Raw genomic sequence first — 26,692 nt, 5'->3', positions numbered from 1 at the left:
GTTCAACCTGCAACTTCACTTCCCCTTGGCCAAGTAACGCATCGTATTCACAGGCACCAGGGATCAGGACATGGCCATCTCTGGGGCCACTGTTCTGCCACCCACCAATCAACGGAAAAGAACAGAGTCAAGAAATAAGCCCCTGCCACCTGCTTAGCACTCATCCCGCCAGACACGCCAGGTCATGCCAGTTGGTTTGTCCCGGTCTCTCTCCCGCCGCAGAACATGGGCCTCACGTGGGCAGGGACTTGTGCTGTTTTCTCCTGTGCCCAGAGGAGGAAACTGAGGCCCACAGAGGTGCGTGACTGGCCAGAGGCGGCAGGAGCCGGGATCGGCGCCGGGGCGGGCTGGCTCCCGGGCTCTGAAGCAAAGGGCCCAGCGAGGGCTGGGTCAGTCACGCCAGGCCAGGCCCGAGCAAATCAGATTTATTGAGGCAGCAGCGGCACTGGGGGTGGGGGCGTGGGAGGGGCCGGGCCCCCTCAGGGTCCATGAAGCGCAGTCCCCTTCCTTGCACTCGGAGCCCGACGTGGTCACGCAGGGACCGCACTGGGCAGCGGCGACAGTCAGCCGTGGGGTCAGTCTGTCCGCAGCCAGCAGCCCTTCTCCTCCACCTCCTTGGTCACCACCAGCAGCACCTCACACAGGCCCTGGGCCAGCGCAGCCGCCAGGAAGGCCCTGGGCAGGAGAGACGGGGAGACTGAGGCCCGGCCAGCCTCACCGCTCCCTTCTGGACAGTGGAGCTCCTGCGAGCCTCGGCCCCGGAGCAGCCTCTGCCTGGCTCACCTGACGCCGTCCTCGTCCCCCAGGGCCTCGGGCGCCCGCAGCTTGGAGTCCAGGTTGTAGTAGACGCCGTCTACCTGGCGCAGAGCCACCCAGTGCCGCCGGCGCAGTGGCAGGGACAGCAGCCCCAGCGACACGGGAGAGGGCAGGTTCAGGATCAGCCCCAGCACCTGGGGCAGGGCCAGCTGGGACAGGGGCCTGTGTCGGGGAGGGTAGGGGTGAGCGTTGGGCTGTGGTCAGGGACTGCTCCGCCCGGAGTGTTCCGGAGCACGTGGGGCCCAGGCTGAGCCCGCCCCAGGAAAGTCCTTAGCCAGCCCCCCGACCCCCTGCTTCCCTGTGCTCCGTTCACCCACCTGACCCCATCACCCTTCACCAGCCCCTGCCCAGTGCCTTAATGGCTCTTCACCCAGCCACGGGCCCCCCCATTATCCAGCCAGCCCCCCAACCTCCCTGGACCACCTACAATTCACAGCTCACCACTGACCATCCCTTACACGTCACCCAGCCTCCCACCTCCCTGCCAGCCACCGTCCACTGTTCACCCAAACACCACCCAGCCAGCCGCCTGCCACCGCCACTCCTTCCTCCCCCACTGCCCCATCTGTCCAGCCCTTACCCACTCGCCACCTGTCACAACTTCCCTCTGTCCATCCAGCAGCCCCTGCCTGTTTGCTCTCCCCTGCCCACCAACTGTCCATCTTTGAACTGCTTGACCACCCACCCACTCACACCCCCTCCCCCAATGTGTCCAACTGCCCACTGGCCATCCTCTTGTTCGTCCGGCTACCACCCTTCATCCGTCAGCACGCCCCATCCCACCTGGCCACCTGCTCAGCCCGCCTACTGGCCATCAGAATGCCGGCCTCCACCCACCCATGTAGACCTCCCCCCGCCCCACCCTCCCCATTACCCTGCACCCCCGTGCCCAGCCCAGCATGTGACCGGGCACTCTGGGGCCTACCTCCTCCGGTCCCACCACACGGCGGCCAGGCCCAGTCCCTGCAGGGCGGCCATGATCACATTGACGTCATAGTTGCCGGTGCCCAGGAGGCTGCGATGGGGGTTCAGCCGGGAGTCTGGAGCCAACCTGGTGGGGGGGTGGCCGGAGCCTGAGTTGGGGACGCTTGGAAAAGCCTTGCCCTTCCCACAAAGCAGGCGGTGCCAGGGCCCACCAGTTACCCCAGGCTTTGACTCTTCCTTCTTCAACCCATAACTCATCAGCCCCAAGTCCTGTCGCTCCTGCCCCGACTGGCCCTGTCCCCGAGGCCCTGGCTCAAGCTTTGTCTTCTTGCACCTGGACTCTCCCCATCCTCTGGCTCCAGCCCATCCCCCGACCTGGGCCTGGAGCTGCCCTCTCAACCCCGCCACGGCTCCCCAGTGCCCCTGGACAAAGTCCCTGTCCCTCGGTCTTTCTCGTCATGCCCAATCCCTTCCTCTGTCCTTCAAGACCCACCTCAGATGTAATTTCCCCTGGGAGGAGTCTCCTGAGCTCCAGGCTGGGTCTGGGCCCTCTCTGGCTCCCCCGTGCACTGAGCCACCTCCATTAAGACCAACCTTGTTTTAACACCAGATGCTTCCCCTGTCCCTCCCTGGCACCCCGTCACCCCCAGGACAAGGTCCCATGAGGCCCTGCTGGCCTCAGCTCCTCCCTTTCTGGCCACTTGTCCCCGGCCATGTCCCCTGTGCCTCCAGCCTTTCCTCCAGCCCTTCCCCCAGCCCAGGAGGCCCACCTGTCACCACTTGCCTCTCTGGGCCCTGCCTCCTTTGAGCAACTGTACCTCTGTCCCCACCTGGGCCTTTGGTAGGCAGGGCAGGGGGAGGGAAGAGCGTGTATTATTTTTCTGTGTGTCTGTTTCCTTCACCTCCCCTAGGATAGTGTTCGTGTATGAGTGTCTCTGGGTCTCCAGGACAGCCTTGGCATGAGAGTTGCCAGATCCTTGTTGTGAGTGACAGAGACAAATAAATCCCATAATGATCACTCTGAGGGGCTGGCCTCTGTTTGAGGAGGCGAGGGGGCCCCAGGAGGCTGGGAGCAGGGGGGAGGGAGATAGGGTCATGTCTGGGTGTGGGAAGATCCCTCGCAGGTCACTGACTGGAGGCTGCGGAGGAGGCTAGGTGGGGGGTCCAGTCAGGGGAGGATTGGGCCTGGGCTGGGGCCAGGGCCGTGTGGCCAGAGAAGAGGGAGTGAGGCAGAGAGATTATAAAGAAGAGATGTTTGAAATCTGGAATAGTGGGGAGGCGTATTCCAGGCTGCCAAGAGGAGCACACCATGCCAGACGAGAGAAGAGCCCGTGCAAAGGCCCAGAGGCCTCACAGCAGGGCCCATCCGGGGACTGGAGAGAGGTCTGGTGTGAGCAGAGCAGTGAGAGCTGCAGGGCCATGATATCAGGGGGAGGGGCAGGGGACGGGACAGGGTTGGCTCTCTGGCTCTGTGCAGGACGTTCTGGAGGGAAAACACCAGCAGCTGGAAGGCTGTGACAAGGCCCAGATAAGAGAGGGAGGCCTTGGCTGGGCTGAGGCCCGGGACAGGCAGATGGAGGGGGCAATATCTCAGTCTGAGCCCCAGGGTCCGGCTCAGGGGGGTGAGTAGGCAGAAGAAACCCTAGGCTCTGCCCCTGACTCGCTGTGAGACCCAGGTGGGTTGTTCTGCCTCTCAGAGCCCTGCTGCTCCAGGGGTTAAGGTGGGTGACAGTAACCTCTTGCAGATCTCATCGGCAGCCTCCTGGCTAAAGAGCTGCTGCTGCAGAACGTTGTTGAGGGCGTGGACGGCACACAGTTCCAGGCGTTGCCGTTCGTGGTACACAGAGGGCTGGTTCGGCTGTGCTCCTGGGGCCTGGGACATGCCGTCCTTGGCTCCTGCGGGGGGTTGGGAGGGGGAGAAGGTACTCAGGGGCCCAGGATCTTGAGGCCCAGCCTCCCAGCAGGCCCCTTGGGGCAATGCCATTGAGGTGGGGGCTTAGAGAAGTCTGGGAGGACATTGGGCCTCTGATCCTATTTCCTGTACTGTCTCCTGGCAACAGAGGTACCGTCATTCCCTATTCCTAGGTAAAGCGCTCTCTCTTCTGCTCACCTAGCAACAGAGAACCACCCCCTCCACATCTCTAAGTAAAAGGGTCATGGTCACCTAGAAACAGGAACCCTCCTCCCCTGTCCCTAGGTAACAGGATCCCTCTGTGGCTACTGAGCAACAGAGGACCCCAACCCACTAGGTAACAAAGTCTCTCTTCTGATTTCCTAGCAAAAGGAATCCTCCTCCTCTGTCTCTAGGTAACAGGGTCTCTTTGGTCTCCTAGCAACCGAAGACTCCCCTTCTCCTGCCATTAAACAGCAAGGTTCTCTCCTCTTGTCACCTGGCAACAGGGCCCCCTCCCCAGTCACTAGGCAACAGGATCCCCTCTTCCTATCACCTGGCAACTAGGCCCCCCTCCCCCGACACCAAGTAACAGAGCCCTTTCCCCGACCCGTACCCCAAACACGGCGCTCGCCCTTTGCCAGGCAACGCCCCTCACCCCGCCTGCCTCTCCGCTCCCCCGAGCCAGGGGCTCCCGCATCCCCCTGGGCGGCGGCTCTGGCTCCGAGTGCGGGGCGGGCAGCACCGCGCTGACTGGGCAGGCGGGACGGACTACAGCTCCCGGCGGTCCCGGCGTGCCGGACTACGACTCCCGGAGGCCCCCGCGGGACGCTTGCCCCACAAGGCACAAGCGGGCCTCGTGGCCCGGAAGTCCGCTGCCGCTCACAGAAAACGTAGGACTACAACTTCCGTCGGTCCCCGCTGCAAACCCCGGAAATGCGTCCCAAAGGCCCTCCCCCTCGCGTACTACACGCCCACTGCTACTCAGAGGATTCTGGGAAATGTAGTGGGTAGGCTCTCGCGATAGCTTCCAGACAATTCGCTCTCGTGTGTGCTCGCCCCCTGCGATGGCGTCATGCACTGTGTGCAGACGGGACGTGACGTCACAGGAGGGAAACAAGGGACCAGAGATGCCAGATCATGCAGGGCGAAGAATCTGTGGTCTTTACTGAGACAGGAGGGAGATCCCGGGAAAGTGATGCCAGAGCAGGAGTGGGACGGTGGCGGTGGGAAGGGAAATCAGATGAGGATGTCCTCTCCGGCAGGAGGCTTCTCAGCAGAGATGGATCCCGGGCCTGGAGGGGAGCTGGCAGCAGCCTGCGAGGGAGAGACGGGGAAGGAACGACTGAGACAGAGGGCGAGGGAGAGAGAGTGATGGGAGGAGGAAGGGACAGGTCAAGGTGGGGGTGGAGGAAAACCCAGGGAGAGAGGGACAGAGACCCAGAGAGATAAAGACATAGACCTGGGGGTGGACAGACAGACAAACACACATGCAGAGGTAGAGTCCCAGAGGGAGGGGGGCTTAGAGTCAGAGAGCGGAGACATGGACAGAAATAGAGACATATGCGGTACAAAGATTCGAATTCGTGGAGTAAACAGGTTAAGGAGATTCAAAAATAAATATCAATGAAGACAGAATCAGAACTGCAGAACCAGACAGAGTCCAAGGTCCCAGGGCTGGGGGAGAGGGGCCACTAGCACTGGGGAGGGGCCTGGCCGCACTCAGGAGGCTGCGCCAGAAGGCTGTGACAGTGGCAGACCCCGTGACGGCGCCTGGCTCGGCAGGGTTCTCTCTGTGGGTGTGCACAGCAAAGCTTCGGCCTGTGGGGCCTGGGGGTCCTCTCAGCTCCACATCCACCACGTGCACGTCTGTGAGGCTGAGGCAAGCAGGGGCAATCAGTCTGGTTAGCCTGAACCCAGCCCACCCCCCTGCTCAGCTCTGCTCACCTGAGATCGGCCACAAGCACCCCAATCACGCGGTCGAAGCCTAGGCTGGGGGCAGCCAGGGCAGCGGCTGCCATGGTGTTGGAGTTTCTGGGGGCAAAGGGGCAGAGCCCACGGACAGGGCCTTCATAGAGCACAGTGCGAGGCCCGGTGCTGTGGGTTGCAGCCAGGGGTCCCTCCAGCCGGAAGCCATCGGGATGTGTGGCCATGGTGACACGAAGGCTCTGGAAGCAAGAGCCAGGGTCAGGGGTAACGGGGTCTTTGCAGGATCCCTCCGGTTCCTGGGGAGCCCAGCAGGCCCTCACCTGGAGGCCCCCGGCTGCATCCAACCTGGTGATGTCCTCAGTGCCCCACAGGGCCCCTCGGGCCACAAACACGGCGTGATCCCAGTGGTGCGAGGCCTCCAGGAGCTGCTGCTCTGTGGTCTGGTCAGCTAGGGCTGAGGGGGACCCCACCTGGGGTGGACAGAGGTGGAGAGGGATCACCACTTTAGGGTGAGTGATGGGGTCGTGACAGAAGGGGTAGGGGCCTGCGTTATGGATTGGGGTGGGGCTTACCAGGAGATTGGCATGGTGCAGGATTTGTGCCCCAAATTCGTGGATTATTTTGGGATGGGCCACTTCCACCACAAGATCAGGGTGCCTGGGAGAGGGGAGAGATGGGGGAAGGCCTTGGAGAGGTATTAGCCCTCCCCTCCCCAAGGTTCTCTCAGAGTCTGTGGAGCGCTGTCAGTCTTCACCCTGGCCTGGGAGGGGAAATGAGATGAATGGGCTTCTCCCATTTCACGTTTGTGTGAACTAAGGCCCAGAGAGGGTAAGGGACTTGCCTGAGATCACACAGCAGCTAAGGGAGGCCAGAGCAGGAGCTTCAGGGAGCCCCATTCTCCTATGGCAAGGTCACTGACCTTTCTCCAAGGGCAGCAAGGTTCTGGAGCTGTAGGGAGGGGGGTACGCTCCCTGCCATTCGTCCTGGGTCCCGATTCCAGACAAAAACAAGTTCTAGGCCCAGTTCCGGTCCCTGAGCTAGCAGGTGGGAGACGAGGGACTGTCCTGGGGAGACGGAAAGGAAGGGGCTAGAGACCCAGAGAGAGGGGGACAGAGACCAGGGGTGGGGACGTAGAAAATAGTCCAGTAGGCAGAACCAGAGACACAGCCAGGGGCACAGATAAAGACAGATAAAAGGTGTGTTTGTGGAGGGCAGAGGGGCTCGGGGGGGCTTTAGGACGGGGCCTGGGGAAGGAGGCCCAAGATGGCCAGGGACTCACCAAGGCGGCCGTAGCCTACCACCCCCACCCTCCGTGGGACCCTGTCGAGGGCCATGCCCCTGAGTCTGGTTGGTAGCTGCGGCCCGAGCTCCCTTGGCTGCTCACTGTCCCCTGCACGAGGCCTGGGCAGTCACTGCTCTTTGGACATTTGACCCTTGAGCTCAACCTCCCCCTTCCCCCAGCAGCCCAGAGGTGGGGGGGATGGGTTTGCGGGGATGGAGGCGGGTGAAAATCCTTCTCTGCATTCTCTCCACTTTCGCCAGGGCTGGGGGCAGCAAGCATGGTGATTTGGGGTTCCAGGGACCCTGCACTCACCCCCAACCCCTGCTTTCCCCAGGGCTGTTCCTTCCTCTGCAACACACCCTCCTCCCTTCCTACTGATGTGGAAAATTTCCTCTGCAGTCCCCTGCCCCCCTTTCTGGCCAGCCAGGTTGTCATGGAAACTACATCCTGCTTGGGGTGGGAAGAGGAGATGGTGACAGGGACTCTGGGCTCTGTCCCCTTGCTCCCAGGTCCTCTCTGCCCCCCGTTTTTGTCCTCAGGTGGCCAAGGTCTGAAGGGGGTTTCTGCCTGGTCATGCCCCCTTCTCTCCCAGAAGGCAACAGACAGACGCTTGAATTCAGCTTATCTTAGCTGTGCCCCTGCCTCAGTGGGTCCAATCTCCCCTGGCCCCATAGAGGGGGTCCCCTTCTCACATCCCTCGGCCTTCAACTGGAACCTGCCGCCCTCCGTCTCTGAACCTTCAGTTCACCTTGACTTCCCACCTGTCCTCCCCCTCAGCCATGATGCCACTAGTCCCCCCTGCCCCATGTCGTGTTCTCACTGCCATGTCCTTTCTTCCCTCTCCCTAACTTGCATCAGCCAAAGAGTAGCCTGCAAGGCCTGGGGAGTCCGAGTGCCCCCGGAATGAGTCTCAGCCACTGCGCCTTGCGGGTGCCTGGCATCGGAAATGGCAGAGGCTGCGGCAGTGCCAACTCCCTGCCCCCAGCCACCACCTGGTACCCGCTGCAGTGTTACCATGGCAACCAGGATTGGCACTGGAAGAGACTGGAGAGAAAGAGCATGAAAGGGAGCATGGAGGGGGGGACCCGGCGAGACGGGATGGACCGAGATAGAGGGCCAGACCCCAGACACGTTGGCCAGAGGCCACTGGAGGCTGCCACTGCTGATAAGGGAGGAATTTGCTTCAAGAGCCAGGAGCCGGGTGGGGGGAGATAAGATGCTGACAGGCACAGGGATCCTGTCAGCCACTCATGGGGCAGGGGCGGGGACTTGCTGCCTTCCCCCACCTTTTGACTCTTGTTGTCGACTCCTTTGGGGCTGGAGTGTCCCCAGAGTGCCCAGAGCTGCCCCGGCCCAGACCTCTGTGTCCTCGGGGCTGTCTGCCTGGGCTGCCCCCTCCTCAGTGCAGGAAGGCGCCATAGCCACTCCCTCTGCTTCTGTCACCCTGTGTCCCCAGACTGCACGAGATGGCAGCCCTGGCCCGCGCCAGCCCTCTGGAGGCTGAAACTCAGGCACTTTGACCCCCCCAGAGATATCACACCCTCCAGCCTGCTTGCTGGCTCCTGCCGGCTCCTCCCCAGGCTCTCTCTGTCCCTGTCCTACCGGGCTGCACTGTGGCACCCGACCTTCCAGCCAGGACCCCACCATCCCTCCTGCCGGAGCATTAAACAAGCTGGAAGTGCAGCCCCAGCCCCAGCCCCGCAGGCCCGAGCTGCTGCAGCTCCAGCCTCCTCCTCAGCCCACCCTCATCGGGCCTCCCCGGGGCAGCCTCGAGTGGGTTTGCAGTGGAGACGGACACTCTGGTTTGGGCCCTGTTGTGGGTTGAACTGTGCCACCCAGAAAGAGATTTCTAGAAGTCCTGGCCTCCAGTGCCTCAGAATGGGCATTTGCTGAGGACCAAGTTGAGGTTATCCTGGATGGGGGCGTGCTCCCTGTCCCGCGTGACTAGGGTCCTTGACAGAGGGGAAGCTGGACCCAGGCGGACACACACACAGGGAAGAAGCGTGAAGACGCAGGGCGCGGGTCCTGGGAAGACTAGGGAGAGGCTGCCACAAGCCAGGGCCGTCTGGGGCCACCAGCAGCTGGAAGAGGCAAGGAAGGGCCTCTGTCCAGGTTTCAGAGGGAGCGGGGCCCCGCTGGCACCTCGATCTTGGACTTGGAGCCTCCAGAACTGTCAGACAGGATCCCTGTTGCTCTAAGGCCCCATCTGGCATTGGCTGTGGCCCCGCCCGAGGGAACAAATACAGGGAACTGATGTGGGGTTTGTCCCTGTGCAGACCCCTCTCTGGGGTCTCCGGGGTGAAGGCTGAGGGCCTAGGACCACCCCAGAGGTGCCTCTGTCCCGATGGGGCCTGGGAGGCCTGTTCCCAGCCTCTCCTGCTTCCCACCCACATTCACTTTGTTCTCTCTCCTCCATGCTTTCATGACCAAAAAAAATAATTTTTTTACTTTTTCCGTGTTTTTTTTTAAAGTAATTACAGAGCAGGTAGTCGTTGACGCAAACCTCCCTTCAGTTGTATCAAAAGAGTCTGTGGGGCAGGTGGGGGCGGGCGGTCAGGCTGCCCCCCCAGCGGGGAAGGGCCGGGAGCGCGGGCGACGTGTCTCTTCAGTTTCGGGGGGCTGGAGGAGGGGGAGGGAGGGACAGGCGTCAAACTGCAAAAAATGAACCGTAAAAGGAGGGTGGTCGGGGTGAGGGGAAAGGGTACCCCTCCAAAAAGCTCCTGTCTCCCCTGGAAGGTGGCGGCGGCGGGCGGGACGGTTGGACGGGAGCGCGAGGAGGAAACGTGGAGGGCTCGGGCCACTTCTCCTGAATCCCGGGTCCCCTCCCGTCACCAGGATAGGTGGAAGCGAGGCTAGAACCGTGGAGACTCCACTCCTGGAGCCCCGGCCTGTCCTCGCTGGGGTCTGAGCCCCGGGTGGGGCTGGACGCCGCCTCTCCCCACCTTCCCCGCTTGGTCCCAGGGTGGGCTGGGCTGTGGGGAGGGGTCCCAGTCGGGCGTGCCCGGGTGGGCTCTGGGGTGGCGGCTCTCCAAGCCCCTCGCCAACCCCCCACCCCGCCCCCGCCGGCCTCAGATCTGCGTCTCTTGCACGTTCTCCTTGGAGCCGCTCTTGAAGAGCAGAGGTTCGTGGATGGAGTTGAGGCCGGGCGGGCCCTTGCCCCCGCAGCCCCCGCCGCTGGGGTTGCTGCTGTAGTGCGCCTTGAAGGCGGCTGCCACGTAGTGGTGGTGGTTGAGGTGGTCGCGCTCCAGGGCGGGCAGGGCGAGGTGGCTGTCCCCACCGACGCTGCCCCCACCGGCCACGGCGGCCGCGGCGGCCACAGACACGGCCGAGGCAGCGGGCAGCTCGTCCTCCACGTTGATGATCTCCACGGTGCGCGTGGGCCCGTGGTGCTTGTGGAGCTGGTGCTGCTTGCGCAGCTTGTAGAAGGCCACGAGCATCACGGCGGCCATGAAGGTGATGGCCACGAAGCAGCCGATGATGATCTTGGTGGTCTTCATGACGTCGTCCAGGTCCTTGAGGGCGTTCTCCGTCACGTCCGTGATGGGCACCGTGAACGCCTTCTCCGTGGGCCGCGAGGAGCGTGGGGCAGGCGCCGTGGTGGATGACGAGGCTGGGCCTGCAGCGTCCCCGGGCCGGCCCCCACCCCAGACACCGTCCGTCGTGGGCCCTGGCGGGACCTTCTCCGTCCCCCGAGGCTGCACGGCCTCCTCTCCAGGCTGTGTCTCCAGGGTCTCCACCGTCACCGTGGTGAAGTAGGTGTAGCCACCACTGCCCCCGCCGACACCTCCGCTGCCCCCAGGGCTGCCCCCACCGCCACCAGAGCCCCCAGCCGCCACGGGGTCCACGGCGGAGACGTTGAGCGTGGCTGAGGCGGTGGTGTTGCCAGCCGAGTTCGTCACCATGCACGTGTACTGGCCCGTGTCCTGCACGGTGACGTTGGTGAAGTTGAGCGTGCCATCATGCAGGACAGAGATGCGCACACGGTAGGAACCGTGGGTCATGAGGGTGCCATTGGGCGTCAGCCAGTTGACAGAGGTCATGGAGGTGCCCGTGCGGCACTTGAGCTCGGCAGCCATGCCCTCGGTGACGTTGAGGTCCGTGGGCGGCTCTACAATGACAGGCGCGTAGCAGGTGAAGTGCGACTGGTCCAGTTCACCAATGTAGCGGCCCTTGAGGCCGGCGGGTGCGTGGCAGCGGGCGCAGCACGTCGTGTTGCTGGGCACAGTCTCCTTGAGCCACCAGCTGAGCCAGAGCACGTCGCAGTTGCAGTGCCAGGGGTTATGGTTGAGGTGGACGCGCTCGAGGCGGTGCAGGGGCGTGAAGAGGTCGTGGGGCAGTGACATCAAGTTATTGTGGGACAGATTGAGCTCCTCCAGCGACTTGAGGTCGTCGAAGGCGTTGCGCTCGATGGTGGCCACCTGGGCGTGCATGAGCCACAGCTTGCGCAGGCTGGTGAGGCCCTGGAAGGAGCCCGGGCGGATCAGGTCCAGCCGGTTGCCCGACAGCTCCAGCTCCTCCAGGCGCACCAGGGCTGTCAGGTTGGGGATGTCCTTGAGGTTGCACATGCCCAGGTTGAGGTAGCGCAGGTTGACCAGCCCCTCGAAGGCCGCCTCCGAGATGTATTCCAGCCGCTTGAGCTCACCCAGGTCGAGGCGCCGCAGCGAGGGCACTCGGTTGAAGGCGTAGGAGGGGATGCTCTCGATGGGGTTGTTGCGCAGCCAGAGCTCCCGCAGCTTGGACAGGTACTCGAAGGCCTGCGTGGGCACCGTCGTCAGCCGGTTGTCGAACAGCTCCAGCGTGTTGAGGCTGGGCAGCCCATTGAAGGCGCCCACCTCGATCTTGCGCACCAGGTTCTTGCTCAGCTGCAGGATCTCCAGGTGCCGCAGGTGCTTGAACGTGTCTGTCCGGATCACCTGGGGGCAGGGAGGGGACACGGGGTCAGTGACGCTAACACTGATGACAGAAATCACGAAGGCCGCACGTGCTGTGCCGCACGTGGGGCAACGGATCGCTCTGGCTTTGCTGGTTGGGGCTACGACACAGGGCCACCACTTAGGGAAACAGTTGGGCGGTTTCTGACAAAGTTAGGACCGGAGGTGCCATACGACCCGGCCCTTCCCTTGCGAGTGTTTCCCCGGGAGAAACAAAGGCAGATGTGCATACAGTGGCTTATCCACGGGTGTTCACAGCAGTTTGGGTCATTACAGCCTGAACTGGAATCCACCCAAATGTCCATTACCGGTGAGCAGATGCACACTCTGTGGTGTGTCCCCACCGTGGAACACCGTGACTCGCCTTGGGGAAGGAACAAACACTGCTGCACACAACCCGATGACTCTCTCAGGCATCATGCTGAGCACAAGATGCCGGACACAAGGAGCCCATGCGCCGATTCCATCCACACCACGCCCGAGGTGTTCTGCGTGTGCGGGGCAGACTGGGAAGGGGCATGAGAGAACTTTCTGGGGTGATGGAAATGTTCCCTGCTGGGGTGGTGGTTGCAGCGTGAATGCAACTGTCAAGACCCCCCCCCAAACTCTACACTTAAAATGGCATTTTATTATGGACATATTTCTAAAAATAAAAATAAATTAAAAAGACGAAAAACACTAATACCAGGAGCTAGCATGCATCGAACATTTCTTTGCTGCCAGACACTGTTCTAAACGGTTCATTTAATCCTCCAAACTGCCCTACGAGATTGGTGCTGTTTAAGTGCTTATCAAGACCCACCATTCCAAACTTCAGAAGGCCCTGGAAACCAGGTTTCCCATCTTTGGCACCAAAGCCCATTTGGTGGCCAGACCTGATCAGAACTCACATGCAGCTATTTAAAGCTTGTAGTGATCCCACTCATGTGACTATTCAAACATTTCACTCTCGAAATTCCCACATTTGATAAGGGGTGTAAGACTGCTAGGATGTTGTAAAATACACGCTGTACGGCATTACCTTTTTTTTTTTTTTTCTTTTTCTTTTTCTTTTTTTTTTTGAGACAGAGTCTCACTCTGTTGCCCTGGCTAGAGTGCTGTGGCGTCAGCCTAGCTCACAGCAACCTCAAACTCCTGGGCTCAAGCGATCCTCCTGCCTCAGCCTCCCGAGTAGCTGGGACTACAGGCATGCGCCACCATGCCCGGCTAATTTTTTCTATATATTTTTAGTTGTCCAGATCATTTCTTTCTATGTTTAGTAGAGATGGGGTCTCGCTCTTGCTCAGGCTGGTCTCGAACTCCTGACTTTGAGCGATCCTCCTGCCTTGGCCTCCCAGAGTGCTAGGTTTACAGGAGTGAGCCACCATGACCGGCCCAGTATTACCTTTCTAATATCAGAATGCCAAACACATGTGGCCTCAAAGGTTTCACATGAGGGATTATGAATTAGAAACAGAGAGGTGCGGTGACTTGCCCAAGGTCACACAGAAGGGGAAGGTAGATTTGGGATTGGGTCCAGGCTTTCTGGTTGCAGAGCCCTAGCTCTTGACCTCTCACTTCCTACCTCACAGGGCTGGGCCTGGGGACCACAGGACGGGCAGTGCAGGACGGGGCGCTGGAGGCAGAGTCTCACAGAACCCTCCCAGGCCCAGAGGGTCAGAGCGCAGGTTTGAGGCCGAGTTAATAGCATGTACTGGGGGGAAGGGACAGACGAGGAGAGATGCATTTAGGGGGACGCTATGTCACAACATTAAGGGGCCAGTGGAGAACTCCCAACAGCATCGCATGCCATCGCAACTGCATGAAACTAATAAAAAAACAACAACAACAAAAAAAGCTGAAGAATTAGGTGTCTGCATTTATGTACTGAAAAAAAGACTGGAAGGAAATACTTCAAGCTGTTCTTAGTAGTAAACTCCAGCTGTTGGGGATTATGGGCAATTTTTACTCTTTTGTTATTTTTTTTCTCAATGAACAAAAATTACCTTTATAATAAGCAGGCATAAAAACAAAACAAAAAAAATGAAGAAAAAATATATAGCTGAGAGGCACCCAGGATCAGGAGCAGTAGTAATGTTCTTGGCATAAACACAGTCATAAAATTACAATTCATGCCAGCGCTGTCCAATGGAGACATAACGTGGACCACGTGTGTAATTTGAAATTTCCTAGAAGCCGCATTAAGCAAAACAGGTGAAATCAATTGTAATAATATATTTACTTAACCCAGTATGCCCCAAATCTTATCATTTCAACACGTGATCAAGACAAAAGCTTAAGAGTTAGAGATGTTCCGCTCTTCCTGCCCAGGCTTCCGGATCCCGTGTGCGTTTCCCGCTCAGGGCGCCTCGGATGTCACACAGCATCCGCCCTGTGAGGGAGGACTATTACTGCTCGGTTTTGGAAAGGAGGAAACGGAGGCCCCGGAAGTGGCTCGTTCTGTGGCAGAGCTGGGCGGGGCTGGCCGGAGCCTGCACCCACACGTCGCTGTTCTCATACGACAGTCGTGGAAACTGAGGCCGAGCACGTGGCGGGAAGAGCAGGGCCTTGTTCAAATCCCGCCTACCCCTTTCTGGCTGTAGAGGCTGTCACTTGTGCTCTCTGTAGCTCTGGGCTCACTCCTGCCGTGCAGGGAGGATGATGAAAGCCACGCTGGGCAGTGCCGGAGACGAGAAGAGGTCCCAGTGCCAGTGCTCAGGCAGTGTCCCCTCCTCCCACGTGCTCAGGGGCGGTCATCACATCATTACTGTTATTGTTACTGCTGGCGCTGGGTGACTCGTGCGTGCCCTGACTTTGGGATCAGAGCCCTGAGCCTTCTAACCCAAAGCCGTGGGTACAGCGCCACCTGCAGAGGGCGCAGCTCTGGGGTCAGAGAACCCTCTTACTGCATCCTCAGGGCAGACAGGGCCTCGCCAGGCCCCAGAAAGATCTGCGTGTTACCCACGGATCCCCTGTGCCTCCCCTTCTCACAGCTCCCCCCCCAGTGTCCCCATCATTCCCAGTGCAAGATTCTCCCACTCCACGTTGTGCTGCACACCAAGGCGACAACGACAGTGAGAGCCCGTAAGACAGGGTCCCTGCCCGCGAGCAGGACATGCCAGGCGGCTGAGGTCATGCTCCTTCCTCTCCCACTCATCCTTCCCCTTGTCTCCTGTTCTAGCGGGTCCCTGAGCACGGCACACACTCCCACCTCCGTGCCCGCGCACCTGCTGTTCCTCTGCCGGGAACACCCTTCCTACCTTTTTGTCTGGTTACCTCCCCTCTGCCTTTCAACACCCAGCTCCAGTGTCACCTGCTCTGGGAGATGTCCTGGTCCCTTCTACCCACCCCAGTCTGGTGAGGGGCACCCACTCTGGGCTCCCACAGACCAGAGTCTAGGCCCTTCCAGGGAGGCAAAGGACTGGGTCTCAACCACAGGGCTTCCAAGAACACAGCGGCACACACCTAGGTTTTGGGCTTGTTTGCTGCGTTCTGTAACAGAGTGAATTTGAAAGCAGACCCGCTCAGAATCTCATGTCTTGGGGCCCTTTCTGAGCAGAACTGAGGTTCATTCCCCAAGTAGACACCAGATTTCCTGAGGATACACAGAACAGCTCTGGCAACCTTGCCAAATGGAGGACTCTTGGCAGACTCAGAGTGAAAGGAATAACAAGGAGATACATTAGGGCCCTTAACATTTTGGACTTCTTGGGTGACCGTGAATGGGTTATAGGCGTGAGGGGCGGAATCAGGACAAACAGGGGACATGCAGATGCAGCGTGTGACCATGGCAGGGGAACGCCTCCCCTCCTTCCCATTCCATAAACATTAACTGAAGTCTCCCGGGGGCCAGGCCTGTGCCGGGTACCATGTTAGATGGAATAACAAACAAAACAACTTTTTGTATACCTTCCTTTTCTGCTGACAAAAGTAATACACACTCATTTAGGAAAACAGTATAAGAAAAGAATAAAATCAGCCAAAGTACATCCACCCAGAATTTACTTATGTTGACAATTTGATACACATCCTTCCAATCTTTTTCCTATGCATATGATGCAGGGATATATTTTTGCATCATCTTTTAAATTTTTTACAAAATTTTGATGATACAATATACTTTCCCGGGTCCTGCATTTCCCCTTGATAATATTATTTGGCGAGCATTTTCTCATATGATGAAATATGCTTCAAAAATATGTCAGAATGGCTGTGTGGAATTCTGGCCCCGAACTGGACGTCACGCTGGAACTGACAGAACGATCTTCATTTTCCTTCATATGCTTTGCCTTCGCTAGTTTCTTACAGTGAACTTGGCTAACTTTTAGGACTGAAGCAAACCTCAGCGAACGCTGTTTCACATGGCGCAGGGGGTGATCTGAGTCTGCAGGGAGTGGGTGGGTGATCAGACTGCAGGACGCCCCTGCTGGGGGCCATGCCGAGCAGGCCCCTGGCTGGGGCAGGGAATGGGCAGAGCATGACAGATGCCTTCATCGGCTAGTGGGTCGTGAGGCTTGGGGACGGCTCCGAGCCAGCCTGGGGTCTCTGCATGCTGCTGGTGATGCGACTGTGCCTGTGCCCGAGGCTGGGGGCCGTGGGCACCTCCCGCCCAGGGCAGGAGAGGTGGGGGCTCGAGAAAGCCTCTGGCCCGATTGGGCTCAAGGTCTGAAGCCTCAGTCTCCTCCTTGGAGACAATCTCCGTGGAAGAGCCCAGCCCAGTGCTGCTCGTAGCCTGTCCTCTCGCAGGTCTGTCCCACGGGATGCTAAACATCAACACAAACCTTTCGTGGCAAATGCACTGGAATCTGTGTGCTCCTGCCCGGAGACCCTACTGCACACAGTTCGTAGGGTGGGGACAGTCTAACCCTTTAAAAGTCCACTTTACTCTCTCCCTAGTGACTGGAGCGTTTGGACCAAGAAATTGAGACCAAAGGGATCCCTGATCCAGGTGCCGCCGAGAGCTCCCTGGAACTCACCCTTGTCCTGTCTTGGTCACGCTCAGATGGCCTGGGGGCCTCCTCGGTTCCCAGCAAACACTCTGTGCCCTACCCTGCTGCTCCCTCTTTCTGGGGTCCCTGTTCTCAGTGAGGCCCCTCCAGCCCACCTTCCCCGTCAAAAGTGGGGTCGCAGCCCCGCCCCTGGGTCAGCCAGCAGGGCCCAGGGCTCTGTCCCTTTTACAGCCTCACAGCCAACCCCCCCCCCAATTTCCTCTGTCCCCACAGCCCAGGTCAGGTCTCATCCTCTCTCCCTGGCCCCTGGCCCAGCCCCCTGCCTGGCCTCCAGTCTCTTCCTCCAGTCTCCGGGATTCCTGCTGCACCCACAGCTGACCTTGTCTTTGGATACCTCCATGGCTCTCCAGTGTCCTCGGGAAATTCCGCCTGCCTGGAAGCCCTGCCTGCGTCCCCTCCCTCTCCCTTTCCCTCCCTTCCCCTCTGCATGGCCCCTCTCTTTCAGCCTTCACCCCAGACACAAGTCAGCAAGTGTCAGTCCTTGGTCCATCTCGCCAGGTACTCCACCTTTGCACATGCTGTTCCCTCTGCTTAGGACGCCCTTCCCTTTCATCCGCCTGGAAAGCTCCTGCTCGCCCTCTTGAACCCAGCCCAAAGGACTCTCCCATCCGTTGCTTACGCATTGCATGGGGTAAAGCAGTTCTGAAGGTGCAGATGTGGACAGGGCCACTGTCTGTGAAAGAGCATCGCACGCCAACCTGGCAGGGCTGTCCTGAAGGCTCGAGGGCATGAGTGGGATTCGCTCAGCGTGGGGCTTGGCGCCTGCGCACATGCACTGAGCACCGGGGATGACGCCAGGCTCCGGGCTGGGCGGTCCACATTGGCCACTGCAGCTTTCCCTCCACCAGCCCCGCAAGGCAGGTGCTGTTAGGCTCGCGTTTCAGAGAAGGGAAAGGCTCAGCGAGGCCACAGGACGAGGAAGTGGCAGAGGTAGGGTTTGGACCCGGGCATTGGCACCCTCCACGGCCGCCCTCCTGCCTGCAGCTCCCTGAGCCTTTGCAGCACCCCTGGTCCCCGTCTACTCCCCCAGCCCCCCAGGAGGTGGGCGTCACACCCCATTTCGCAGACAAGGAGACCCAGGCTCAGGGAAGTCAAGTGACTTGGCGGGGCCTGGGAGGTGTGCAGCAGGGCTCCAGCCGGTTTCCAAGTCTCCCTGGTGCCCCTGCGCAGAGGACAACAACGACAGCATGTCCACGGGGCAGAGCCTGAGGCTGCTGGCCCCCCTGGCCCCCCCTGGCCCCCCAGCATGCTGTGCCCCAGTTGCGATGGAGAGCGGGGTGTGAAGGGAGATGAAAGGGAGCTCCCAAAGGCGGCGGGGTCCCCCCGCCAATCACTTTAATAATGCGCTTGAGAGCTGAGCGGGTTGGGGGTGTTGCTGCAAAGGGAAGCCTGGTTTTATTGAAAGATGTGCCCTGGGGTTGCTTTAAATAGTGAGTCTCTTTATTCTGAACAGATTTCCAAGCCATCCTCTCTCCTCTTCTCTGTGGAATGCCCGCAGAGCAGCCCAGTGGGGAAGAGTTGGGGCAGGGTTTGAATCCTGACTTTGCTGCTGACCAGCTGTGTGACCTCGGGCGAGTGTCACAACCTCTCTGAGTCCACTTTCCTCACAGGTTACCATGGGGTGATTGTGAGGGGTGGACAAGACAGCGAGTGATTGGGATGAGATAGGCAATGCTCGGGACATGGCAACAGTACATATTTTTGACTGGTTAACTCAGCGGATAAGGATCATTAACATTGGTCCTGTCCCTGGGCTTCCAGTTTCTCCCCCAGCGTCCTTCCTCTACATTGGCTGCCAGAATGGTCTAAAGTGCAGCTGGGACCTCACCACATCACCCTCCAGAATCTGCCGTGCTGCCCTGTCCTCTAATGCAGTCACAGCAGGGGCGGGCATGGGGTTCCTGCACTTGCCACACTCCGTCCAGCCTCTCTGCCTTTGCACAGCCTCTGCCCTCTTCCTGGAAAATAGTCCTCCTCCTTGTCCTCTGGAAAATTCCAGCTGTCCTCCCCTGGAAAGTCCTCTTTGACCCCTGCTCCCTCACCCATCACACACACATCTGTCTCTGTCTGGGCTATGAGTCTGAGGGAGTAGAGACTGGGTGGGGATGATTTCTGCATTCCCGCATAGCAGACTTTAGCCAAGAGCTGCTAAATAAATGGACTACAGCAGACAGCAGACAAGGCTCTTATTAGAGAACACCCCAGCTGGGTTGGTCAGTGTGTGCCTGCACACCTTTCAGCCTGGGTGACAATGCCAACATGTCAAAATCCTCAGTGACAGAACTTGGGAGCTAAGAAGCACTGGTGTTTTGGTTCCCACCTATTCTGCTTCCTGCTATAAAGTCCACCTGTCTGATATTATCAAAGCTACACCACCTTTCTTGTGGTGTTTGTCATCATTTTTACCTTCATGATTTCTGTCTTCATGTTTTAGGTACGTGTTTTCGATTTTGTTTTCAATTCAGTCTGAAAATCTCTCTTTTAACTGGAAGTTTAGTCCATTTACATTTATTGTAATTACTAATATTTTTAAAATTATTCCTACAGTATTATTTTGTGCTTTTTATTTGTCCTGATTTTTGTAGACTGTTCTTTCCCCTTTCCCATTGTCTTTTGTATTGATTGAATTTCTCTTGATCCCACTTTCCCTCTCTACTGTTTTAGAATTTATATATTTTCTCTTCATTTAGTGATTACCCTTAAAATTGACCATGCATACCTAAAGACCAAAGCCAGTCAATTCCTCTTTTCTCCTTATAAACGACGTAAGACTGATCTCGTCTCTGACTCTACAGCAAAAAGCCATCCTGGGAAGCCTCCCCGTAAGGTAGAAGGGGAACCACGTTTGTTAAGTGCTATTATGTGCTGAATGTTTGAGGTCATGACCTCATTTAATCCTTGTGGAAATCCTGTCGCATGGAGGTTATCAAGCACAGGCCCTGCCTTTCACCCCCATATCTGATGGTTTACAGCTAAGGAAACAGAGGTTCAGAGAGGTGAAGTCACTTGTCCTCAGCCTCCCAGCTCCAACGCTGCAAAACAAGGACTCCAAGTCTGCCTCTCCTGAATCCAAACATGGAGGTCTCCACCATGCCTACCCCCTACACCACCATGCCTACCCCCACAGGCAGCGGGTCGGGCTGCCTGTGGGTTCAGTGTGCTCTGGAGCTGCAGGGCCCATTCATTCATACATCACCATGTACTGATGTGCTCATTTGACAGATATTTTTTGGCAGCTGCTGTGTGTCCAGTGTCATGCTGGACACATGTCTTCCCGGAGCCCAGTCTCAAGTAGAGAAGAGAGACACTGAACGTAATGATCGTGTCAACGGTCATTTAACCAGCAACAGAAACAGGTCACAGGGGCTGCCCTGGCTGCAGGGGGAGGCAGGCCTGGGCCCCCCCGCCTCTGCCCCAGGGCATAGTCTGAAACACCCCAAGCTAGATAATCTCTAAGTCATGGGCTGGGTCCCCCAAGGCCACTGACACAAAGTAGGATGGGCAAGGGGGGGCGGAGACGGTTCTAAATCCCCCGCCCCTCACCCTGGCATATTGGCAGGACCAAGTTGTTGACATTCTGTGATACAGCGGAGAACCAGGCCTGCCCCTGAGAGCCACCGAGCTGCCCACACCTCCAGCTCCCTCAATCCTTCAGCCCCACTTGCCAAGCCCACCTCTGCCTGTGCCAGGCTGTGCCAGGTATCAGGGACACAGACACGAATCAGCCAAGGGAATGTTGCCCCCAGCGACGACCGCTTCCCAGTCCCCAGTGGGGGACTCTTCCCTGTTCTTTTATCCCACAACTTGGCCTATTTAGGGGACTTTCCACTTCAGTGTGGTAAGCAAATATTACTAAAGCTGAAAAAAATCCCACTGTATTCTGTTGTGCTTTTTAGGAAAATACGCTGCCAAGAAATCCTTTATTAAAAATTTAACTGTGGTGGGAAAATGATTAAGTGAACGGTTCATCTTAACACTGTTAAGATAACTTGTTTTTATATGTTTTGAATGTAATGAACTGATAAGAAAAGTTTGGTAAGCTTACTGTTGTTTCTTGTGTTAATTTTTTTTTACATTCAGATTTTAAAAAATGTTATTTTTCGCACCAACTGTTTTCATGATGACTTCTCCTATTTCTTCCTTTTCCCTGAGATAAGGGACTTGTGCCTCTCTCCTCCACAGGGCCTTCCCTGGTGGTCAGGATGTGGCTGGCAGCATGGCAGGGGCCGGTGTGGGCCCCAGATGAGCCGCTGGGCCTAGACTCCCTCCCTCCAGCCTCCCTCCTTCCCTGCGCCCCCCACCTGCACTGCCGACCCCCTCCTGCTCCCCTGCCCAGCGCCTCACTCACCCCAGCGTACAGGGTGCTGTACTTGCTTACCTGCCCTATGGTCTCTCTCTCTGCCCGGCTTCCCCCGGGCAGGGATCGGTGTCTGTCCTATTCACTGGGCCTAGAGTGGTGCCTGGTACACAGTAGGTGCTCAATAAGTGAGTCAGGGTCTGAACTGGATGCCGCAGATGGGGCTGGCGGGGCTGGTCAGGCACAGGAGTAACAGGCAGCGCAGGGCGAGGGTCTCAGCTCCGCTCTCCGGCCCCCCCCCGGGGGTGGTGAGAGACCCGCCTCGTGGTGTCACCGTGACGATTAAACTGTCCGTATCTGTGACCCACAAGGAAGGACACCTGGCACAGGGCAGGCACAGCCAAGACTGTGGCTATTCAAGGGCAAGGGGGTTTCTGGAAGGGCGGGAAGGAAGGGGCTGGGGTGGCATCTGGCACCCAGTAGAGGGCGCCCCTGAGTTTAGTGTAGGGGTGACCCCGGGGCCAGGGTGTGTGGGGTTGGCGGCGGTGGCAGGCAGAGGTGGGGAGGCTAGGAACAAGCTGGGCAAGTGTCCCGGCCAGCCAGGACAAGGCCCGAGCAGGGCTGGGCTGTGGGGTGCAGACAGTCAGGACTGGGTTCCGGGATCGAGTCACCAGGCTCTAGCCTGGGAGCGTCGGGAGTCGTGTTGAAGAAATGAGGTTCTGCAGCAGCCTGCCTGGGGGCAGTCCGAGTTCCCCTCACTAACTCTGCATCGTGTGCAAGAGTCTCGCTCTCTTCTGCCTCAGTTTCCTCCTCTGTAAAATGAGGATAAGAACAGCACCTACTCGAGCGTTGTGGCGAGGTTGAAATTCACTGGCCACGAAAGGGCTCGGAGCAGGGCTGGGGCCCAGCTTGCACCCCCTGCCCACCCTCCCTGGGCTGTAGAAATCGTTGGTTCTGTTTTCCTGCACGGGAAGCAGGCTCAGAGAGGTGACCCGAGGCCTTAACGTCATTCGTGGAGGGGACAGCACGGGTCTGTGCCTCTCGGGGCCTCGGTCTCCTCAAGTGAGAAGTCAGGGTGATTCTCCCGCCCACCCTCTCCTGGGGTTGTCCGAGGCTCAGCGGACGGATGGCTTTGCAAGACGACAAGCAGTTCTATGCATTTGTCAGTTTAAGGGCTGTAATAATATTTTGGGCACCTACAGTTTGTCAGGCTCTGCGCTGTGTGCGGGGTGGGGCCAGGGCTGACACACACAGTGCGACCAGCCAGTCTGGGAGGCCTCGGGGGCCAGCGGGTATGACCAGACTGGGTGCTCTGAGAAGGCACCTCTGAGGCTGAGACGTTTGTCAGAGTCACAAAGGACGATGACAGCAGCCACGTAGCGGTCTCACTACTAGCCCTCGCTAGCGCTCCTCAGCAGCTAATCTCCCCTCCAAGCGACATCGTCTGCTAAGTCCTGTCTCATCTGTAAGTGCCTCGGAGAGTGCCGGGCGCACGTGGCCTCAGTACCTGTTTATTCAAAGAATGAAAGCATCGGATTTCTCAGCAACTCTATGACAGAGGGACTGTTCCTATTCCCATTTCACTGATGACAAAACTGAGGCCCAGACAGGTTCAGTAAGGTGCCCAAAGAGGGAAGAGCACACGCGAAGGTGCTGAGCCGGGGGAGCGGGAGATGCCAGAGGCGCCCGAGGGAGGACTCTGGCTCAGTCATGGTAGCAAGGCCGGGACACCTCGGGATGGCAGCTGAAGGAGGACGAGAGTGTGGGAAAAGCGTGGAGTGTGCTGTGTGTGGTCTTTTCCCTGCTTGAGCCGGTCTGTGACAGTCCCCGAGGAGGAGCCACAGCGGTGCATGGTCAGAGACCGCAGGCAGCGGGCCAGCTGCCCTCTCCCCTGGCCGGGGTTTTCCTCTCCAGGGACCGGCAGGAGCTCAGCTCAAGTCTCCCCAGCGCGAAGAAAAGATTCTAAATCTAAAATCAAGCAGGGCGACAGCCCCAAACTGGAAACAACCCACATGCCCATCAACAGGAAATGGATAAGCCACAGGGCCTTCACTTGACAGAATATTATACAACAGTACAAAAGTAAAGGACAGGAAGGGAGTCTCACGAAACCACGAGGATGAATTCCAGCAACCGTGTAGAGCAAAGGAGCCAGACCTGCGTGGTTACACACCTGCACAATCACACACCTGTGCAGTTACACACCTGCATGGTTACACACCTGTGCAGTTACACATCTGCACAATCACACACCTGTGCAGTTACACACCTGCAAGGTTACACATCTGTGCAGTTACACACCTGCACAATTGCACACCTGTACAGTTACACACCTGCACAGTTACAAACCTGTGCAGTTACACACCTGCACACACACCTGTACAGTTACACACCTGCAAGGTTACACACCTGTGCAGTTACACACCTGCACAATCACACACCTGCATGGTTACACACCTGTGCAGTTACACACCTGCACAATTACACACCTGTACAGTTACACACCTGCACAGTTACAAACCTGTGCAGTTACACACCTGCACACACACCTGTACAGTTACACACCTGCAAGGTTACACACCTGTGCAGTTACACACCTGCACAATCACACACCTGTACAGTCACACACCTGCAAGGTTACACACCTGTGCAGTTACACACCTGCACAATCACACACCTACACAGTTACAAACCTGTGCAGTTACACACCTGCACAATCACACACCTGTGCAGTTACACACCTGCACAATTACACACCTGCATGGTTACAGACCTGTGCAGTTACACACCTGTGCGGCTACACACCTGCATGGTTACAGACCTGTGCAGTTACACACCTGTGCAGCTACACACCTGCATGGTTACAGACCTGCGCCATCCCACCTGCATGCAGCCCAACTGACCTCTGGAGCCAGAAGTCAGGGGAGGCTTGTCTCAGGGGAGAAGAGGGAGGTGATGGCTGGAAGGGCCCGGGGGAGGGTGCGAGGTGGGGGGGGGTGTCGTCTCTATATTCCATTTCTTGACCTGGGTGGCATTTACATGGCTGTGCTCTTTGTGATAATCTTTCGAGCTGGACTTTCATGTCCCGTGTTCTCTTCTGTATGCGTGTTACATGTCATGATGGAAATAAGAAGGAACTGACGAAGTATCAGGAGTCCTATTTGACAAGTGGTGACACTGAGTGTGACAAGGACTAGGCAGGCCCTGTGCCGACACTCCCGAGACAATAAGAGAGAAGGAGCGTCGGAGGGGCCACAGCTAGACGGGAAGTCCTGGCAGCGGAGTGGGCAGCTGCCCCTTCGCACCCAGAAGACCTCCCGGCGGCTCGTCACTGGCCTGCAGGCAGGGGGCTGTCCTAGTTGACCTCAAGAGAGGGTCAACTTCTAGATCTTTCACCATTTTCTTCTTAAACCGCTCTAACTGGGAAAAGTCCGCCCACTTGAAAACTCCCTGTATTTCATGCCGCCAGAGGGGATCGGCCACCTGGAAAATCTCAAGCTGGTTGGAAACGCCATTGCCATTGCCTGGGAAATGCACTACAGGGGGGGTTTCTTTGTAACAGATTGACCCTTTGTAACAGGGGCTGCCCCGCTGTGGCCGTCTGGGCCTGGCCTCTCTGCACTGGCTTTGTGGCGGGGCACCGGGAAAGCCCGTGGGCCCACAGCTCAGCGAGGTGATCTTGGACAAGTCACTCGGAGCCACCTGAGCCTTGGTTTCCACATCTGTAAAACAGGAGAAGTAATCCTGCCCTTACGGGAGCGCCAGGCGGTGCAGGAGGAAGACTCTTGGTTCTCCTGCCCAGGGCAAACCCTCCACACATTTTCACTTCTTTGTCCTTCTCTAGGGAAAGGTGAGCAAATCCCATCATAGATGTTCTTTCTTCGGCGTGTATAACATTTTGTACTTATTAAGTTTAATTTGTCCTAATTACAAAAAATATTAAATGCTCTCACTGAAGAATATTTAGAGAGCAGAAAACATAAAGAAAAAAATTAAATATCCCCCATAACACTAGTGCAAAGAGAAAGGCACTATTACCATGCCCGGGCGTTCCCTGGGCTTTTAAAAAAATATTATTAAGTTTTATTTTATTTTATTTTATTTTTAGAGACAGGGTCTCACTCTGTCACCCAGGCTGGAGTGCAGGGGCCTGATCCTAGCTCACTGTGGCCTCCAACTCCAGGGCTCAAGCGATCCTCCTGCCTCAGCCTCCTGAGTAGCTAGGAATACAGGTGGGTGCCACCATGCCTGGCTTATTTTTAATTTTTTTTGTAGAAATGGGGTCTCACTTTCTTGCCCAGGCTGGTCTTGAACTCCTGGCCTCAAGTGATCCTCCTGTCTTGGTCTCCCAAAGCTGAATTTTTAAAAGAAATTGGACAGGCTACTCACATCTTTTGAAAGCTCAGAATTATGTTTTGAGCATTTCCCTGTGTCATTTGATATTCTTTGAAACTCTTTTTTAAATAGCTGCATAATATTCCACTGTAAGAATGTGCAGTTATGCATTTAATTAATCCCCTAGTTACCAGGAATTGAGGCTGCTTCTAGATGTTGGTTGTGGGGCTGTCCTTAAACATAACTCTTTGAAACCCCTCTGATGATTTCCTTAGGAGGGGCTGGTTTGTTTCTCAGGACAGAACCACACTTCCTTGCCATACGACCTCATGGTGGACCCCAGGGGGACAGAGGGCAGCTGCTAAAAGCCTTGAGCGGATCCAGTGGTATTTTGTTAAATTAAGCACATGCTTATCCTATGACCCGGCAACACCCCCGGGTATATATTCCACAAAAATTATCATGTAGCTCCCAAAGGGGTCCTGAGCGAGGTTTGCGGTGGGGAAGCCAGAAGCCTCTGGACATCCGTCACCAGGCAGGGAGGGGGCGGGCGGGCGCCTGTCAACTCTACAGCAGCGACAGCGGTGGAGTAGACACACACACAGCAATGCGCATCGCTCTCAGACACACAGGCCGAACGAACACAGTGAGACAAAGCGATCTATAATGCAGCTTCATTTACATAAATTAAAAATATATGCACACAAAGCAACAATAAGCATTTTGCAAGAACACACACAAGCAGAAGGATCCACAGTAAACACATGAGGGTGGTTGGCTTTGGGGTGGAGGGGAAGGGGGACAAGGAAGGACATGGGTCAGGGGAGGACCACGTGCCCGGCTGAGGCTGGGGGTGGACCCCTGAGGAGACGGAGGGGCAGAGCTGCCCACGGTCACCGGAGCGGCGCTGGGGCTGCACAGGGGAGGGGGGCAGGCTCTAGGCCTCCGCCTTAGCAGCCGTTTCCCCAGGCTCCGCTCAGGCTTGCTGGCCCCCCCAATCACAAAAGCAATCGGGGGCCTCGTGGAAGATTGTGGATTTTAAAAAAGTCTTTGTCTTACTACAGGGGCCACATGCTGTCCCTGTCATGGTGCAAAAGGACATTTGACCACCCAGCCAAAGGTGGGCGACAACGTCCCAGAGGGAGGCCAGTGCCATCACTCAGTGCGCTGCTGTCCCACTTGTGGTTCTTGCCATGCATACTGCGCCCAGGCCAGGGGCAGGTAAGAACGGGTGACAGAGCCTCGCTGCACCTGCCCGCAGTGCTCACGAGAGGGTGCTGCAGGGACTTGCCTCCAGCT

At 57.6% G+C, this 26,692-nt stretch overlaps 3 protein-coding genes across 9 annotated transcripts in view; all 3 read right to left on the bottom strand.

Annotated features, from left to right (window-relative positions):
• Positions 1–409: 409 nt before the first annotated feature.
• On the bottom strand, positions 410–4,879 carry JOSD2 (Josephin domain containing 2). 4 transcript variants are annotated; one of them, XM_045531050.1, is made up of 5 exons: positions 4,801–4,879; positions 3,477–3,636; positions 1,742–1,867; positions 784–978; positions 410–675 (listed from the first exon to the last, which is right to left on the bottom strand). In XM_045531050.1, the coding sequence occupies exons 2-5, from the start codon at positions 3,620–3,622 to the stop codon at positions 576–578; spliced, it is 567 nt and encodes a 188-aa protein (XP_045387006.1). In that variant the 5' UTR covers positions 3,623–3,636; positions 4,801–4,879; the 3' UTR covers positions 410–575. The 4 variants fall into 4 exon arrangements, with proteins under 4 accessions (XP_045387006.1, XP_045387007.1, XP_045387008.1 ...); XM_045531051.1 differs by lacking the exon at positions 4,801–4,879 and adding an exon at positions 4,248–4,460; XM_045531052.1 differs by lacking the exon at positions 4,801–4,879 and adding an exon at positions 4,290–4,460.
• ASPDH (aspartate dehydrogenase domain containing) lies at positions 4,478–6,987 on the bottom strand. 3 transcript variants are annotated; one of them, XM_045531046.1, is made up of 7 exons: positions 6,840–6,973; positions 6,480–6,624; positions 6,133–6,217; positions 5,881–6,030; positions 5,579–5,799; positions 5,392–5,508; positions 4,478–4,948 (listed from the first exon to the last, which is right to left on the bottom strand). In XM_045531046.1, the coding sequence occupies exons 1-7, from the start codon at positions 6,892–6,894 to the stop codon at positions 4,735–4,737; spliced, it is 987 nt and encodes a 328-aa protein (XP_045387002.1). In that variant the 5' UTR covers positions 6,895–6,973; the 3' UTR covers positions 4,478–4,734. The 3 variants fall into 3 exon arrangements, with proteins under 3 accessions (XP_045387002.1, XP_045387004.1, XP_045387003.1); XM_045531048.1 differs by having other exon boundaries at positions 4,773–4,948; positions 5,354–5,508; positions 6,840–6,987; XM_045531047.1 differs by having other exon boundaries at positions 4,773–5,508.
• A 2,273-nt stretch (positions 6,988–9,260) lies between these two features.
• Positions 9,261–26,692, bottom strand: part of LRRC4B (leucine rich repeat containing 4B) — a 37,656-nt gene continuing 20,224 nt past the window's right edge. For both annotated transcript variants that reach the window (XM_045531044.1, XM_045531043.1), the window contains exon 3: positions 9,261–11,755. In XM_045531044.1, coding sequence (XP_045387000.1) covers positions 9,911–11,755 — 1,845 coding nt within the window. In that variant the 3' untranslated portion in view covers positions 9,261–9,910. The remainder of the gene's footprint in view (positions 11,756–26,692) is intronic.

The sequence above is a fragment of the Lemur catta genome, chromosome 19 (genome assembly GCF_020740605.2).
Source record: "Lemur catta isolate mLemCat1 chromosome 19, mLemCat1.pri, whole genome shotgun sequence".
Classification (NCBI taxonomy): domain Eukaryota; kingdom Metazoa; phylum Chordata; class Mammalia; order Primates; family Lemuridae; genus Lemur; species Lemur catta.
This window is presented reverse-complemented; position numbering and strand designations above follow the sequence as displayed.

Excerpts from the sequence above, each read along its gene's own strand:
- JOSD2 (XM_045531049.1), bottom strand. The coding sequence starts at position 3,724 with ATGGCATTGCCCCAAGGGGCCTGCTGGGAGGCTGGGCCTCAAGATCCT. Across the intron at positions 979-1,741 it reads GTGTGGTGGGACCGGAGGAG|GCCCCTGTCCCAGCTGGCCC; the intron begins GTAGGCCCCAGA and ends TCCCCGACACAG. Across the intron at positions 676-783 it reads GGGGACGAGGACGGCGTCAG|GGCCTTCCTGGCGGCTGCGC; the intron begins GTGAGCCAGGCA and ends TCTCCTGCCCAG.
- ASPDH (XM_045531046.1), bottom strand. The coding sequence starts at position 6,894 with ATGGCCCTCGACAGGGTCCCACGGAGGGTGGGGGTGGTAGGCTACGGC. Across the intron at positions 6,031-6,132 it reads TGCACCATGCCAATCTCCTG|GTGGGGTCCCCCTCAGCCCT; the intron begins GTAAGCCCCACC and ends TGTCCACCCCAG. Across the intron at positions 5,800-5,880 it reads ATGCAGCCGGGGGCCTCCAG|AGCCTTCGTGTCACCATGGC; the intron begins GTGAGGGCCTGC and ends TCTTGCTTCCAG.